The following is a 16354-nucleotide window of genomic DNA, read 5'->3' as shown; positions in this document are numbered from 1 at the left end:
CTTTAGACCACTGAGCCATCTCACCAGCCCCCGCTTCTCATTTTCAAGTGCCCCTTCTGAGTCTGAACCCGACAGTGTGTGATAAACCACCTGGAAACTGGGTCAGCAAGCTGGGTGTTCGTTGGCTCCACAGGGCTCGCAGCTGCCCTATAGCCACCAGCTGCCCGAGGCCTTGCCCTCAAGGCCCAGGACATGGGGACACGAAGGGGAGGCCAAACTAGCCAGAGCAACGCAGGGCCACCCCAGATAAGCATCCAGGTCTCCCCCAAGTTCCTCATTGGAGGAGAAGGGACAGAGCCCTGCTTTTGCAAAGGGACAGAGCTCCAGCCCCTCCAGCCCCCATCTTCCACAGGAAGGAACCTGGCCTGCCTAGAGAACCAGTGGCACAACCATCCGCGTGTCAGAACCCGCAGGAAGCACCTGCCCACCTTGTGTCCGCCACCCCTGACAACCGCGTGGTGTATCTGAATTGGCTGTTTTATTCTGCTTTCCAAATAAGTAAACAGAGGCACCGAGAGACCGACCAACTTGCTCGTAGACTAGTCCGTGTAGGACACAGGATTTGAACCCCAGGAAGCCAAGCAAAGGAAAAGGGCCACTGGGGAAGAATGACTTATTCTAACTACTGCAGATGGTTCTGACCCACAAGGAGAAGCTGAAGTAAGAAATTATGAAAAAATGAGACTGGAGAGGTGGGCAAGTTCAGACGACTCAGAGAGCAGTGAGGGACCTTTGGAGGATTCTATACCAGTGTGAGACACTCGGAACATGGCTGGGGAGGGAGCGCGTGGGTGGGGATGGGCGAGTGGCCAGCTTTGCGTGGCTACTCGAAACGGTATAGAAGATAACCTCAGCACTGTGAATGAGGCACTGAGATCCAAGCAAGGGGTGGTGGCCTGAGCCAGGAAGGCCAGCTGCAGCCAAAGGGAAAGACACTTGAGGAGACAAAGAATTAGCAGTTCAATTTGCAAGGCAGAAGAAAGGGGCCCAGATTTCTGTCTTGGGAGCTAAACGGCGGGGTAAGTCTCAAAACAGAGACTTAAACAAGGACAGGTCCAGCTAGAGAGGTGGGAGTCTGGTGTCAGACTGCTGAACTGGGAGGGCTGTGACAGCCAGGTCGTGGCTCTGGGATGCGTGTCTGAGCTCTGTTGTCTAAAGTTGGGAGCTGAGCCACTTGGAAATGAGTGGTGTCCAGAACGAAAACACCCCGCAAGGGCAAACCTAGGAAAGACCAGCACTGAAGGGGTGGGGAAGACACAAGAGAAAGCCACCCAGAATAAACGGAGACCACCAAGGGGGCATCCTAGAGGCCCACGTGGGACTGGATGGGTCTGCTCCCTAGCTGTGCTCCTCTGAGCCCGGTACTGACCAACTGACAGGATAGTAGCCGTATGTTATCGTCTGGCTCCCCTGTTAGAGTGTAAATTCAACCAGGGCAAAAGTTTATCCCTAGTCCTTGGGAGAAGACTCAGCACATAGAAGGCATTCAACATAAAATGTCCCTTGAAACCACGTCCGCCTCCCTCCTGGCGGGGCATCCTGCAGTTCTGCACTTCGTCCACCAGGTGACGCATCTGCGTAAATGAGAAATGAGCCTGGGACAGCACGCGGCCCAGAGGCTGGAAAGACGCCGCAGAAACACAAAAGTGACCAGTGAGTGTGTCTGACCCACAATATGTGTACCGGAAATCGCTAAAACACCAGCCACCAGCCGGGCTCAGACTTCCTGGAGCCCGCTGAACTTCTGTGTGGGTGAAGGCAGAGAGGGCCGTGCTAGGACTGAATGCCCACAGGGGAAGTTTGAACCTGCCCAGGGGCCGCGGGCAGGAGCAGGCAGGGCTGCGGGGAACGGCGGTGAAGGGCTGCCAAGGTGCCCAGCGGTGGAGAACTGCAGTGACGCCAGCAGAGCCCATAGCGTGGTCGCATGCAGCTGAGTTGAAATCTGTCTTCACCACTTACAGCTGTGGTCTCAGCCAAGTCCCCAGCCCCCCAGGTCTCGGTTTCCTAATCCACAAAATGGAGATCGTAATAGAACCTGGCACAGCGCCTTTCACATAATCAAAAACTAAATAATATTCTTCTTAAAAGCAGGATATACTACCGAGACATGTGTGGCCCTTTTACAAAGCCCTCACTGCATTCTTTATGTTATAAATACAATCCTCTTAATAGCCCTGCCAGATAAGCCTTTTATTATCCCACTTCCCAGATAAGACGACTAAAGTTAACAGAGTATATTTATCCATAATCACATGTCTCATAAAATCACTGACACATGCCAGGTTCAGTCTGGCCAATGTCCAAGCCACGCTGCGCCCTGCACAGCAGGTGCCCCACCAGGAGGAGAGCTGCAGGACAGACCAAGTCACGGTCTAGGAAGAGACCACACACGCAGACAGCACCATGGGACGTGCTGGGTGGGCAGATGCCCGGGGTGCCGGAGTGGAGACGAAGCCACTTGGCCCAGCGCTGGCATGCAGAAGTCAGGAGGGTGTGCGAGCTTGGAGGCCCCAGGGCCGCTCTCCTGACACGCAGGCAACTCTTGGATGCCGGGCAGAGCTCGGCCAGCCCCGGCGCCTCCTCAGAGCTGCTGGCTTGGGGCTGGACTGCGAAAGCAAAGACACGCAAACCACCGCCCACTGTCGCTTACACAATCAAGCGTCTCTGATCTGGCACCACAGGTGACACACTGAGATCTACCTCAGTCTGAAGCCCTTCTCACAGGCTTCTCTCTCTCCAGAAGGGCCCCAGTGCCACACCAGCAGTCCCCATAGGCCTCCTTTTTGTCCCCCATTCTCCCACTACTTATTCATCTCACCCCAAAATACAACACACACACACACACACACACACACACACACACACACTAAAAAGTGCTGACCCGGAAGCTAGTGTCTGTGCTCCCATCCCACTGAGGAATATTCCATCTATTCATTTAACAAAGATTTATTGAACACCTACTATGTGCCAGATACTGATCTAGGCAAAGCTGTGACCAAGATGGGGTCTTTCCAATAAGAGGGATACATGAAAAATGCAGCCTGGGATGGAGATGAGACAGCCGGGCTGATGGGAAGACCTGAGAGGCTGCGTCTCACAGGATGGTCAGCGAAGGCTGCGCAAGGGGGAATGTTGAAGCTGCAGCTTGGAGGACAGGAAGCAACTAGGAGGGCAAAGAGACAGGAAGGACCATTCTAGGGCGAGGGCCCACCCAGGCAGGGTCCTGGCCACACAGCACACAGGAAGCTCGTGGGCCAGGACCTTGGGGACACAGCCTTGCCCTGCAGAGGTGGTTCCCTGCCATGCAGCTGTGGCAGGAGGATGGCCCGGCTGGCCTTCCCGCCCCGCCAGCTGCCACAGGGCAAAAGATCCTTCCGTGCCAGCACTGCTGACTCGCAGTTGTGTCCCAGATGGGCTGTCCACAGTGCCAACCATCTGCGCTGATGGAGCAGCTGAGCAGTTCCTGGAAGCCCAGCCAGGGTCCCTTGGGTGACAACTTGGTGCTGCCTCGGGAGAAGTTTCTCAGGCTGCCCAGGCAAGACTGGCCAATCTTAAAAACCAAGACCAGCACAGCAAGGGACCCTGATGCAAACTGGGCACAGAGGCGGTGAGTGGACAGCAGCCCAGAGTGGAACTGGAGCCTTTCACTCCAGCCCCAACCAGCCCTGTTCTGTGTGTGTCAGGGGTGGCGGGGAGCCTTCGCCATGTGCCAGAGTCCAGAACAGAGCCTTGCCTGGGAACACACCTTAGAGTCAGCTGTGACGTGGGCGGCTTTCAGCCAGACAGCTTTCAGCTGCAAACCTTGTTTATGACAAAGGCGAGAGAACCTTCATTCATAAAGCCAAGGAAAGATTTCCCTTCCAGCCGGGGCAGGGCTTTCCTGCCAAGCCTGCCCTGTCCTTCTTTGCCCCGCTCGCTGGTGCTGGGCACCACCACTGTGTGATGCCGCCCCACAGCCCCAAGACTCCCCACACGGACCCCAGCAGCAGAGCTCAGAGAAAGGCCTCCGGAGCTGCCCCTCCAATGGGAGGGGGCAGATGCCCACCACAGGCAGTAGTTGGAAGGGTGGAGTGGGGCGAGAGACCCTTGGCTGCTGCCCTAGTCTTTGATGACAGAGAACAACCTGCAAAGAGCCGAGTGCCCTGCCATGCTGGAGCCTTCCATGCCACGATTGTCTCTCATCAGCAATGCCCAAGGAGCGGCAGGTGCTGGATTCTCACCCATGCCAGCCGCTCGGAGAGGTAGGTTCGTGCTGCCCCCTAAGACTGGCTTCCGGCTCTGCCTGGGCTCCAAACAGGCCTTTTCCTGGGCCTCAGTCTGCCAATAGTTAATGCAATTTTTTTCCTGATTGACAACAAGCACAACACCAAAACAGTCAACTATTTTTATCTCTGGATTAATCACAAAAAGGCTAACGCTTCCACCTTCCTTGTGATTAAAAATTAGGAGACCGAACTCTATAGTGGTTCAGGATAATAACCAATCCTGGGAGGGGGATCCATGAATAATGCATCGACTGCTCCGGCTGCTCCGCAGCTCCCTCCCTCCCCCGGCCCCTGCTCGGGCCCCAGTCTGAATGGAGAGGTAATGAATTGCACCCCTCCTTCCATCTGAGCTACAGCTGCCAGGAGTGACTGCTGATTTCTATTCAGCTGGCTGGCCCCCCAAACACCCTCACTCCTCACCCCTCCCCTCCCCACCCACCCCACCCCTACCCCCACCCAGCTAGCCCCCATCTGGTGTGCAGCAAGGCGAAAGCCAATCAATAATGCATGGCTACATGAATAACCAGCATGATAACCACTTATTTGGGAAGATGCAATCAGGACCCATTCTGAGGGTGGATGTTTGTGTGTGTGAATGTGTGTGTATTTGCCTGAGAACTCCCACAACACAGCCCCACTCCCTTCTCCCCCAGTCTACACTCCCTCTAATCCAATATCCCCCAAACACAACACGGAGAAGCAAGGAGGGCAGGCTCAGGCCTCACATACGGGTTTTTGGGAAGCCCCTTGCCCCCAGCCTTGATGCTTGGATCAGAGTGTGAACAGCCTGTGCACCTGAGCAGAAAGTCCAGAAAAAGCTGGTTCTCACATGTGGTCAGGTGTTGGCATGGGGGGGAGGGGCTTTTGAAAGTCCTGAAGTCTAGGGCTCAACCCCAGTAAGAGACTGGGGTTGAGTGGGATTTTTGGAAGCTCCCCGACAGAGGGTAACAGGTAGCTGGGATCACCGGCCCCCGCCTCAGACCCAACAGATGCCAGTTGGGGAGAAACATCGCATCTGTTTTCTGCCTCATTTACACCTGAGAGAGCTCACTGGAGGAAAGGGCCTGCCCTCCCGTCCTCCTCTGACCCACAGCACCTTCTGCAGTCCTGAGCCTCTTGCTGCAGCCTGGTGGTGTGCAGGAGAAGAAGGACCAAGCCCCCTCCTCTTAAGGCTGCAGTGTCCTGGGACCCAGACAGCTCAGAAGCCTCCCTCGTGGAGGCTGGTAGGGGACAGAAGGGCAGTGCCAAGCCCCAGCCTTCTCCACTTGAAGAGCCCAGCCAGGGCAGGGAGGTGAAATCACACTCACCAGCCTCTAGTCGCACCCCAATTGTAGAGGGAGCCCTACTTAGCCCCTGGCTCTTGGACCATGCGGGCACCCAAGAGGCCACAGAACTGAGAACGCTGGGATGTGCACGGCCACTTGTCCTGTAACCGGCCTGCAGCCACCTGCTTCCTTCAGGCCGGGCAGCTCCAGGGCCTCTCTGGGAGGCCTACCCTGAGCTCCCAGGACCCACAGGGTTGGACGAGGCTGATTCCTTCCTGGGCTGGGATCACTGTGGAGCCCAGCTTGACACCGGTGGGGTGCTTCTCCTGAGGAAATGGCACTGCTGGCTGTCTAGGCCGGCCAGGCCCCTGCCAGGGCCAGGGAGGGCAGGCAGGGAGACTAGCCTGGAGGTTTGCTGCCCTGGGTACCTGCCCTCCAGAGCTTTAGGAGAAGCCTGAATGGGCTGAGAAGCCATGGCCAGCGGGCAGAAGACAGGAAATCCCCAGTGTGGGCTCCGGCCCCTCCCCCACACTGGGTGGACAGACAGCTTCCCGTGCTGGGGCAGCGGTGCGAGAAGAGCATGTGCGCTGGGCACCGAGCCTGGCCTGCACTCGCCCTTCACGAGCTGGGCCCACACACAGCCCCACTTCCGGTGTCAGGGAGGCCCTCCCAGCCCCAGCCAGCGAAGGGGGCCGGGGCCTCGGGCAGGCTCCAGTGAGCCCTCCCCTGCTGGGGCTCGTCCTGGTCCTCCATGTGTTCTCGTGCACAAGCGCTGCAGGAGGCTGCAGTCCTCAGGGCAGTCCACGAGTTCTCCGGCTCCTGACTAAACAACGCTCAGTCGTCCACCGCGGTAACTGCGCTCCCCACAGCGTACAGCCCTCACAGAGACGCGAGCACTGTCCACGGGGCTGGGCACAGGGCTCTGGGCCGGACCTGGCAGGGGCCTCGTCTCGCAGGGTGCTCGGGCGCCTGCCCCCAGTACTGCTGCAGTCTGCAAGCCCAGGGCCACGCACGGGGGGATCCCGCCCAGGGGGCTCCTCGGAGCCCAGGCCCGAGGCAGCTGGAGCTGGCCTCAGAGTGCAGTGCACAGGAGGAGCCAACCAGCCTCTGAAGAAGTGCCCCTCCCCTGGGTTGCCCCAGCGTGTCCCTGTCACCTCTCACCTGTTCCCTGCCAGGGAAGGGCCAGGCTTCTGACTCTGACTCTACTGCATGTTTGCTGTGTGACCTTGATCACGTCACATCATCCTGCGAAACCTCAGTTTCCAGATTTGTGCACTGGGAATAATAATCTCAAGGGATTGGGAAGATACAGTCTTCAATTTTCCAGATTGTTATGAGGATTAAACCAGCCTACAGGTGTGATAGTGGACTCAGGAGTCTTTTTTCAATGTAAATAGTACAGGGTCTACAGGGACTTATAGGGTCTCACTATATAGATCAGACTCACGGTGATCCTCCTGTTTTCAGCCTCCCCAGCACTGGGAGAGCCCCTGAGGGCTGGGTCCCTGCAGCATGTGATACCGGGAATCAAACCCGTTTTCCTGCGCTTGCCTAAGCAGATGCTTAGTCCACTGAGTGTCTCGCCAGCCCTAGGAGTCTTCATTTTATTAAACTGATAGTTAGCATTTGTTGACCTCTCCATTAGACACACCCAATGCACCACCCCAAGGAAGGGCTACCCCTCCTGACCCCTCCGCTCCTCTCCCGCAGTGCCGCCTGATGACCCCGTCATCTTGGGGGGACCTGTGATCAGCCTGAGGGCCGGGGACCCCCTCAACCTCACCTGCCATGCAGACAATGCCAAGCCTGCGGCCTCCATCATCTGGCTGCGAAGGGGAGAAGTCATCAACGGGGCCACCTACTCCAAGGTGAGTCCGGCAGGCCGCGGGGAGGCGGGATCACTCGGGCTCTCTGCAGCTCCTTTGTCTGTGCCTGGTGTTTCTGTCTCTCTTCCTGTCCTTTACCTGGCTCTCTGTACCTTCCCCCTGTGTCACTTTGTCTGTGGTCCTGTGTCTGTCACGCTACAGTCTTCCTCTCTGCCCCAGGGTGACAGCTAGACACAGTGAAAAACACAGAATAGGATGTACTCACAAGAGGAGACTCAGAGACGGAAGCTCTAGGAGGCTGCGCCAAGTGTGACAGCACAGACCTGCGATCCCAGCATCTGGGAGGCTGAGGCAGGAGGATTGTCATGAGTTCAAGACCGTTTGGGGTTACATAGGAAGACTCTGTCTCAAAAAGAATGAAAAGTTAAGAGGAAAAAAAAATAGGATGCTTCTATAATCTGAAGTGATGGTGTCCTGCCAAAACTCACAGGTTGAAATCCTAACCACCCTGGTGATGGTATTAGGAGGTAGGGTCTTGGACAGGTGACAGGATCATGAGGATGGGGCCCTTGTAAATGGGATTAGTGTCCTTATGAAAGAGACCCAAGGAAGACCCCTTGCTCTTTACACCACGTGGAGGACATAGTAAGAAGACAACCATCTACAAGCCAGGCTTCTGGTTCCTACAGTGACAATTTGATCTTGGAATTCCTGGCCTCCAGAACCAAGAGAAATAAATTTCTACGGATTAGAAACCACCCAGCTTATGGTATCTTGATAAAGCAACCTGAGTGAACTAAGAAGGGTGCCTAATTAACTTGAATTTCAGAAAAACAAAAGGCAAATTTTTTAGTGTAAGTATGTCCTAAGTATGGCATGGAATAAGTTAGTGGACCACACTTGTCCTAAAAAAAAAGTGCGCCCTTGTCTGAAACGCAGATTTAACTTGTCAGCCTGCATTCTTATCTGCTGACTCTGGCCTCCTCCATACAGCAGCCCGGTGAGACTCGTTCGCTTTGCTGTGTCCTGGTTCCTGACTCAGGGCCGGGGACTCAGCAGTCCAGCCCACAGTCTCTCACACTCCCTGGGTCCTGCTGCACCCGCCCTTAGTTCACGTGAGGCACCAGTTGGGATGTACTCAGCACTGGCCTCTGCCTCTGGCTTTGGGACGTGCTCAGAACCAGCCTCCGGCTTAACGTTTTATTTCCTGTAGTGGGGATGGAACCCAGAGGCGTCCTACCACTGAACTACATCCCCAGTCTTCTTTATTTTTTATTTTGAGGCAAGTTCTAAGTTGCCTAAACTGGCCTGGAATTTGCGGTGCTCCTGCCTCAGCCCCCAGAGTAACTGGAATTACAGGATGGTAATACTGGACCCAGCACTCGCAGTGTGTGTGTGTGTGTGTGTGTGTGTGTGTGTGTGTGTGTGTGTGTGTTGTGTGTTTATAACATCTTCACTGCTTGGGTCCTGGAAGGCAAATATAAGGACTGTCTCTCCCAGAATTAACTGATTCCTACAAGAAGAAAATAACCAAGTTTAATATGCACGCCTGCCAGCCCTGGTCCACCCTTTACCTTTGGTATCTGGCTCTTCCCACCCAGGACACTATCCCCCAGTCCACGTGACACAAACCCTAAGCCAGTGATGTCCTGTGGCGTGCATGCCACAGCGGGCTGTGTATATTATTGAAAAGAGTATCGCTGCTCTAGGCCAACCCAGACCCCAGATCCCACTGAAGTCACTCAAGCTGCCTGTCCTATACCCCACCCATGGCCACCATCCCCTCCCCCATCAGCCACGGTACAGGCTCAGCCACTCTTCCTGACTCCCTCTGCCCTGATGACCCGGAAGCTCCCACGGAGCCCCTAAAGTGTGGTGCCCTGGCCTCTTGGGAACCATGTAACAAACCCTCTTTACTGTGCAGTGGCCTCCACATCTATTGGCCTCACTATGCCTGAATAAAACCAGAATGCTGGCTGCCTCTTGAAACAGTGTCCCCCAAAAGCCCTCTAAGAACAGTGCAGAGTCCCCAACAGGGCCTGTGTGTTGCAGAGCCTCTAGGAAGACAGGGCAGCTTCTCCAAGCTCTGCGGGACAGAACAGGTGGCTGCCACAAAGACTGGCACTGCATTCTCATGATGCCCCTAGAAGGACAGCTGCAGATGGATGGACAGGGCCCTGGGAGCCCAGAGGAGCCCCGAACCCAGTGTTCTCCTCTGGCCAGGCCCTCTGTGGCCTCCGAGAGTAGAGAGGAACACAAGCTTCTCCCAGTCCCACCACCACTGGCTCCTCCTCCTCCTGGGCCTGCAAAGAGAAGAAAGGCATTTGCCATCAGCAGAGAATGTGAGGTGAGCCTGCCCTGCTTGGAGAGACTGTCCTTCCCGTCCCAGTCCTACTGCCCAGCCAACAGGGCACCTGATTGAAGCCTGGCCACCGCTCAAAGCCCAGGGCCAGATCCCAAGACAAATGCCTTCCTTCAGGCATGAGTCCAGCCAGGGCAGGCTACTTCTTGGGAGATAAATCTGCTCACACCCTGGGCTGGAGCCACACTGTGATGTTATGAAATGAAAAACTGTGCCAGAGGAGGATGGAGAGGGGGGAAAGGATGTCTTCCAGCCACACCCCAATGCTGAACCAGCTGCCTCCTGCCGGGGTTGTGTCCTGCAGTGGACAGGACCGATGGATCTGGAGATGACAGAGGCAGTGTCACCCAGTAGTGCTGGCCCCGGGACTACCTTGAGCCAGCACTCATCCCTGTCCACGTAGAGCAGATCACTCAGAGAGCCCAGTGCCATGCCACTGGAGACCCGGAAGGGGCCACACTCCCACTGGAGCCTAATCTGACCTTGTTCAGATTCCCAGGAAGGGAATGGCAGAGGGGCAGCCAGGCTCACTCTGAGTTCAGTTTCTTCCTCAAGGAAGAAGGGTTGAGATCGAGCATCCCACAGAGATGGTCCAGCTCTGACAAGCTGCACACCTACAAGCTGAAGCACCCCGAAGGGGTGGAGTCCAACGGGCATCCTCTGGAATAGGCTCTAGGGGCTGTGAGAAGCCCCTCAGCCTCCCTCCCAGGCCCAGGACTCCTCCACCCCAGGACAGAAAGGATCAATATCAGAGACAGCACTTCTGATTTATTCCAAAAGACAGCAGCCAGACAGCTGGGACATCCAAAGCTCAGCAAGAGGAGAAAGTGAGAGTATTTATGCATATGCACACAAGCAGGAAGGCTCATCGTCCCCAGGAAAGGTCCCTGGAGCAGCCTTGACAGCCCTGGAGTCGGAAGGCCTCTGATTTGTACTGCGGTGGATGGGAAAGCCCAAGGCTCAAGAGCTGAGTGGCTGAACTCAAGTCCCAGTTCCCCGACCTTCCTTCTGAGAGACCTAATCTTGCTGCTCTTTAGATCCCCTTGGGAGCAGCAACAGCACCCAAGTCAAAGGGAGATTTACAGACTGAGCCAGAAACAAGTCTGGTAGAATCGGCACACCATGAACACAGGAGTTGCACTATGACCTGTCCCTCACTGTCCCCTCACTGGCCTGAACCAACCTGGTTTCCTGTGTTTCTGAAAAGTTGTGTTGACAGAACGTGGAGTCCTACAGACCTGGGTTCAAACCCAGGCTCCGTTGCCTATTGTGTTGGCTTGGCCTCTCTGCCTCAGTTTCCTCAGCTGCAAAATGGGAAGGGTAAAAATAACAGATACCTCTTGGAGTTGCGAGGGACTTGAAGGAAGTTGTGCACTGCAAGTTCCTTGCAAGGAGTTTGCTAGCTCCCTTCCTCAGTGCTCTGCCTTCTCTGACCCCAGTCCTCCTCCTCCAAAGCTCACATGACTCTAAAACCCACCGCTATGGTGATTTCAAAACCAACCCAGGCTTCAGAGTCTGTGGACTGCTGGTCGACCTGGAGAAGCAGTGATTTCTACCATGTGACTCCACCATGTGGCCAGCAGAAGGATGAACCTCATACTTGCCAGACAGGAAGCCCCCTCCTGGAAAAGGACAGCAAGAGGACATGCCTTGGGACCCTGTCCCAGCACAAGGGGCTGTGAGTCTCCTCGTGGCCTGGGTGCTAGGCTGAGCCTCACAGCTGGACAAGAACTTTGGCACTGCCTGTGGGGTCTGGGGGTGTCTGGCTGCCTCTTCCTATTTGTCTTCCTGGACGCCCAGCCCCAGGCACTTGGGGACAGCAGGGGACAGCCAGACTCCTCATTCCCCCTCCTTCTCCAGGCCTGATACCAGAGTGGAGGTCATGTGGCATTCATCTGGAAACCAGCAAGTCCTCAAACCCCAGGGAGGCAGGACAGATAGGGAAGGGTCTAGGCTGAGACCAGAGCAAACCTTCCCAGCCTGACCCAGGAACCAGCCCCCTGCCTCCCTTAGCGGGTAAGGGTTCCGAGAAGAGGGAGGTCTCCAGCCTGCTGTGTTGAAGGCAGGCAGCCTGGCTTGGTCTCCGGAGGCAGAGTCATCCAGCTCTAGCCCTGCCTGCCTGTTTTCTTCAGCCTCGAGCTGCCTGTCTGCTGAAGGAGCAGTAACACCCACCACCAGCCTTCTTTGGGCTCATGCTAAGAGGAGCTCAGAGGCTCTGCTCAGGAAAAGTCTGAGGGCTGGCAGCCCTGGGCGCCCCCTACCACCACCACGCACCCTCCCCACTGGTAACCCCTCGCTCTACATCCCATCCATCCAGAATCTCTACCCAGCTCCAGCGGTGTGGCAGCCACCCATCCTGCCCTTCTCTGTGACCAGAGGCCACAAGGCTGGATGCAGCGCCAGGGCACAGGAGGCTGTGCGGTCCTGTGCTTTACCCCTAGTAGTTTATTCAGGCCAAGTGATAACAGGCCTATCTGGATCCCCAAGCAGCAACAAAAAAAGGGAAGCAGAGGAATGACTAAAAAAAAGGACACAGCAGGTGGGGGAGGTGAGTGGGGAGGGAGAAGAAAGGCAGCCTTGTTGCCAGGCAATCAGGCCGCTCAAGGCCTCTCCAGGCTGTTTGCATAGCAATGAGCTTCCCATATTTAGCACCAGGATTAGGGCACCCACGCTGCATTTACTCCAGGTCCCTGGCTCCAAACCGCAGGCCAAGGCCCAGCTCTTTGGAAAGAGCAGAGCCACCCACTCCAGGCAACTGCCCCAGGGTGCACTGGGCCCCTGCTGTCCAACCTCCCAGGCCACTGCTGGGAAAACTGGGAGGTAAATTCGGGGTCTGTGAGGGGAGGGCGCACAGACAGGAAGCAGCAGCATCAGAGCAAGTACTAGGTCACGGAGCAGCCCAGAAATGTCCTTAGAGGTGGGAGTCACCAAGGCCCAGAACACCCTCGAGCAGGAGCAAGCATTGCCAGACTCTGAGAAGCGGCAAGGTGCACTTGGCCTGCGCTGTGCGTTCGCCCTGGGCCATAGCTGCACCCTCAGGAAGGCCCCTACAGCCACACGGGCAGCCTGAGGGCTGGGTCCGGAGGCTGGCAGCACCTCAGCAGCTGAGCTGCAGGGGCATGGGGGTGGCGGCTCCGGAAGCTCGGGGAGCTCTGACTCCCCCTAAGGAATCCACTTCCTCCCAGAGTCAATGTGCACACTTGGGAAGGTTTTGGAAGCCAGCAGTGGGGGACCTAGTGCCTGCAATGGGTCCCCAGAGCCCAGTGCGGTGACAGAAAGAGGGAGGAGAGAGGCACAGGGCCAAGGACAGAAAGTTCTACCAGGACCGGGACCTTCAGGCCACCAAGTTCGGAAGCTTCATTTGCATGTGAGAAAATAGTTAGAAAAAGGAAATTGAGCAAAAGAAAAGGGGAAGAAAGGAGAAGTAAGAAGACCTGGAAAGGAAGAAGGGGGGAAAAGCAGGGTGTAGAGGGGCCTCCCCACCCTCTGCACTCTGCAGGATCAGCCCCCTGGTCTCCAGGGCCGCTCACCTAAGAGCCTCCAGCGTCCTCCAGCGCTGCTCGCTGCTGGCAACCTTGACCTTTCTCCCTTCCCTGGACAGGACAGGAGTCCCGTCCCCCAGCTTGCGGGGGCAGCTCTGGGGCTCCTCTCCCCCCTTGTTTTTTCCTTTGTTTAATGAACACATTTCCCTTTTTCTCTAATTAGGTGGGACAAACAAGTTGAACCAGAATTGTTATTTCCCAGAAAAGCACCCGCCTGGACACAGTAAATATGTCATTAATCATCATTTAGAGGCAGAGGAGCGCCCAGGGCTGGGGAGGAGGAAGGCAGGCGGGGTCTGACCAGAGCCAGGCCTCCCTGCTCCCTCCACTGCACCCCCAGAGCCCCCAACACCCAAGCCTGATCCAGCCATTCTAGTGGGGGCACCTGGGCAGAGGCAAACTGACGCTGGGGTCCTTGTTAGTACCTCGGAAAAGTAAAGGAGAGGGGAGAACAGCATCACCCCACCCCTCTTCCCAACTCACTGCCCTGAGGTCTTATTTTCATCCAGAAAATGGTTTCTTACTAGCACTTTGGTATTTATAGTCCTAGTGAGGTCGGCTGAGCAACCCAGGTCAGCCCAGGCCAGCCCAGTCCTGATGCTGCTGAGCTCGCTCCAAGCTGATTAACCACACTCCCCCAACCACCCTTAAGGGCCTTCAGTTGAGCACCCCAGCCCAGAAGCTGGGCCAAAGACTCGACCCTCGTGGGACTGCCACACCCCTCTCCCCCAGCTGCCAGCCCAGGGGCCGGCACTCTGAAGCCTCAGGCCTGTGAGGCCACTTTTGCAGGATGTGGGAGAAAGTCGCGCTGCGGCTCTCTCCAGAGCTAGCTCAGCCTGACAGCAGGATGCGCTGCTCTACATGGATGCTCAGGCCAGCTGCTCCACATCCCAGAGCCCTCAGCCTTGCCCCAAATGGACAGGGGCCACATGGAAAGGCAGACCCGGCAGCCTGCAGGTTGCTAGGAACTAGCTCAGTAACTGGCCCCTAAGGTAGAGTTACTGCGGTTCCACCTGCCAAGTACAGCTCATAATTACTGCCCTCGGGTATCTCAGGGAGGCAGGACAGAGGGTCACTACCCAGAGGTCCCTATTTGTAAGTGCAAGCCCAGCTCTGCCCAGCAAGTTCTTGACTTATTTTGAACTCTGTTTTCTCTTGCAAAACAGAGATAATGCTTCTTTATTTCCAGGCCCTTGAGAGAATTAGAGACAATGCCGCCCACTCTTTTATGGGTGGTCTCCAGGGAGGAGAGCCATCCAGTCCCTGACTCCTGTCCTAGCAAAGGCAGACGGCATTCCACCCCGACCCCAAGGAGGGAAGGCCCTTTCCAGATTGGAAGTCTTCAAAGCTGAGTTCAGTCCTCACTCAAATACCCCTCCTGCCCAGTGTGCCCCCCAGGCCTGTGCTTTCCTTAAGGAGGCCCCAATTGGTTGGGGAGGAGGTTTTGGGGGGGGGGCAGGGGAAGCGAGGGGAAGCTGCTATAAAACAATATTTTGGTCCAGTAGGAAAAGGCAGTGAGTTACCTCAGCAAAGGGGAGCAGAAGCTTCAGAACTTGTGCTGTTTCTTACCACTTTCCTAACCAAGCACCATGATTTGGTGCTAGCAATAACAAAAATTCCTTCTCCCTGGAGGTCAAGTCAGAAATCATGTGTCATCAAAGACTAGGGACAAGACTTCCCTGTCTCTTCTAGCTCCTGGTGGCTTCCCACCTTCCTTGCCTTGCAGCAGTCATGTGCAAGCTCTGGCTCCGTTGTCACGTGAGCCTCAGAGTCTGTGTCATCTCCTCCTCTTGAAAGGACTCCATTCATTGAACTTGGGGCCCTCCCAACATCCAGGGTAATCTCATCTCAAAATCCTCCACCAATTAATTCCTACTCTGCAGAGACCTTATTGTGAAGTAAGGTCGAGTTCTAAGGTTCTAGGTGGATGTGACTGAGGACTGCAGAACCCTAGCCCTTATGTTGCTACCAACTTGAAGTGGAAATTTGACCGTACCCCATCATCTCTCTCCATCTCACCTGTTTCCTTCCCTGTGCAGTAGAAAATGACAGCCTCATCCTGCCATTGCTTTGTGGTATCTCTAATGACACCAAGAAGTAGAGTGATGCGAAATGTTGCGAGGGTTTACACTGCACAGTAATGAAAGGGTGGGTGTCCACTGATTCTGCCCCATCCCTGCCCAGCACTCTTCTCACCTCCATGCCCCAAGCTGCACCCTCTTCTGCAGAGAGTCACTGCTCGGGAGCCACACCTACCTGCTCCAAGCCATCCCCTTGCCTCCCGCAGACCCTGGGGCCCACCCAGGCCCCAGAGGCAGATGTCCAGTTCATTTCTGCAAAAGACTCACCAAAGCATGGCTTCCATGAGGCCCACCCTGGTTGCTTTTGCTCTTCTGATTTATAAGTCCAGGCTAATTTTTGAGCACAATAACAATCTTTCTAGTTCCTTTTTTCTTCCACAGCCCAGAAATGATCCAAGGCGGAAACTAAAGGCAGCAGCCAGCTCTATCGGAGATGGACACCCCACACCTCCTGAAATAATCCCCCTGCCCTACACCACTCTCCACGTCTGCTCTCTGCTCTTCCCTCGGAGCTGGGTCCTATTGTCCACCCAGGCCATCCCAGCCTGATGACATGAACCCTTCTACCCGTTCTTGCCCTCCAGACCCTGCTCCGTGATGGCAAGAGAGAAAGCATCGTCAGCACCCTCTTCATTTCCCCTGGTGACGTGGAGAATGGGCAGAGCATCGTGTGCCGTGCCACCAACAAAGCAATCCCTGGAGGGAAAGAGACCTCGGTCACCATTGACATCCAGCGTGAGTGCCGATCAGGCCCCCCAGGCTGCCAGGCCCAGTGTGGGCACCACTTAGCAGCCCTGCCATGGCCCAGGCCATCTGGTGGCAGGGGGCACTATGCACAGCCCTGCAGGATGGCCACTTTCTGTGTCTGGGCACAAAGGACTAGCTTGTCCTCCTGTTGTGGGAAGCACAGGTGATGATCCTTTACAAAGGCCAACCTCACGTCACACTTCAACGCCTTTATAAGGCTGAGCTTCTGTACGGATAAATACAATCAGCTGCTGGCCCCACTGCTG

The 16354-nt window shown here is 55.8% G+C and overlaps 1 protein-coding gene across 3 annotated transcripts in view; it reads left to right on the top strand.

Annotated features, from left to right (window-relative positions):
- The window catches only part of Kirrel3 (kirre like nephrin family adhesion molecule 3), a 583940-nt gene that overhangs the window by 532651 nt on the left and 34935 nt on the right, over positions 1-16354 (top strand). For all 3 annotated transcript variants that reach the window (XM_004641408.3, XM_004641406.2, XM_004641407.2), the window contains 2 exons: positions 7241-7398; positions 15926-16076. In XM_004641408.3, the coding sequence (XP_004641465.1) occupies positions 7241-7398; positions 15926-16076 (309 nt within the window). The remainder of the gene's footprint in view (positions 1-7240; positions 7399-15925; positions 16077-16354) is intronic.

Source organism: Octodon degus, unplaced genomic scaffold, assembly GCF_000260255.1.
Source record: "Octodon degus isolate 3935 unplaced genomic scaffold, OctDeg1.0 scaffold00136, whole genome shotgun sequence".
Lineage (NCBI taxonomy): Eukaryota > Metazoa > Chordata > Mammalia > Rodentia > Octodontidae > Octodon > Octodon degus.
The sequence above is the reverse complement of the archived record's forward strand: the minus strand, read 5'-3'. Positions and strand labels throughout refer to the sequence as shown.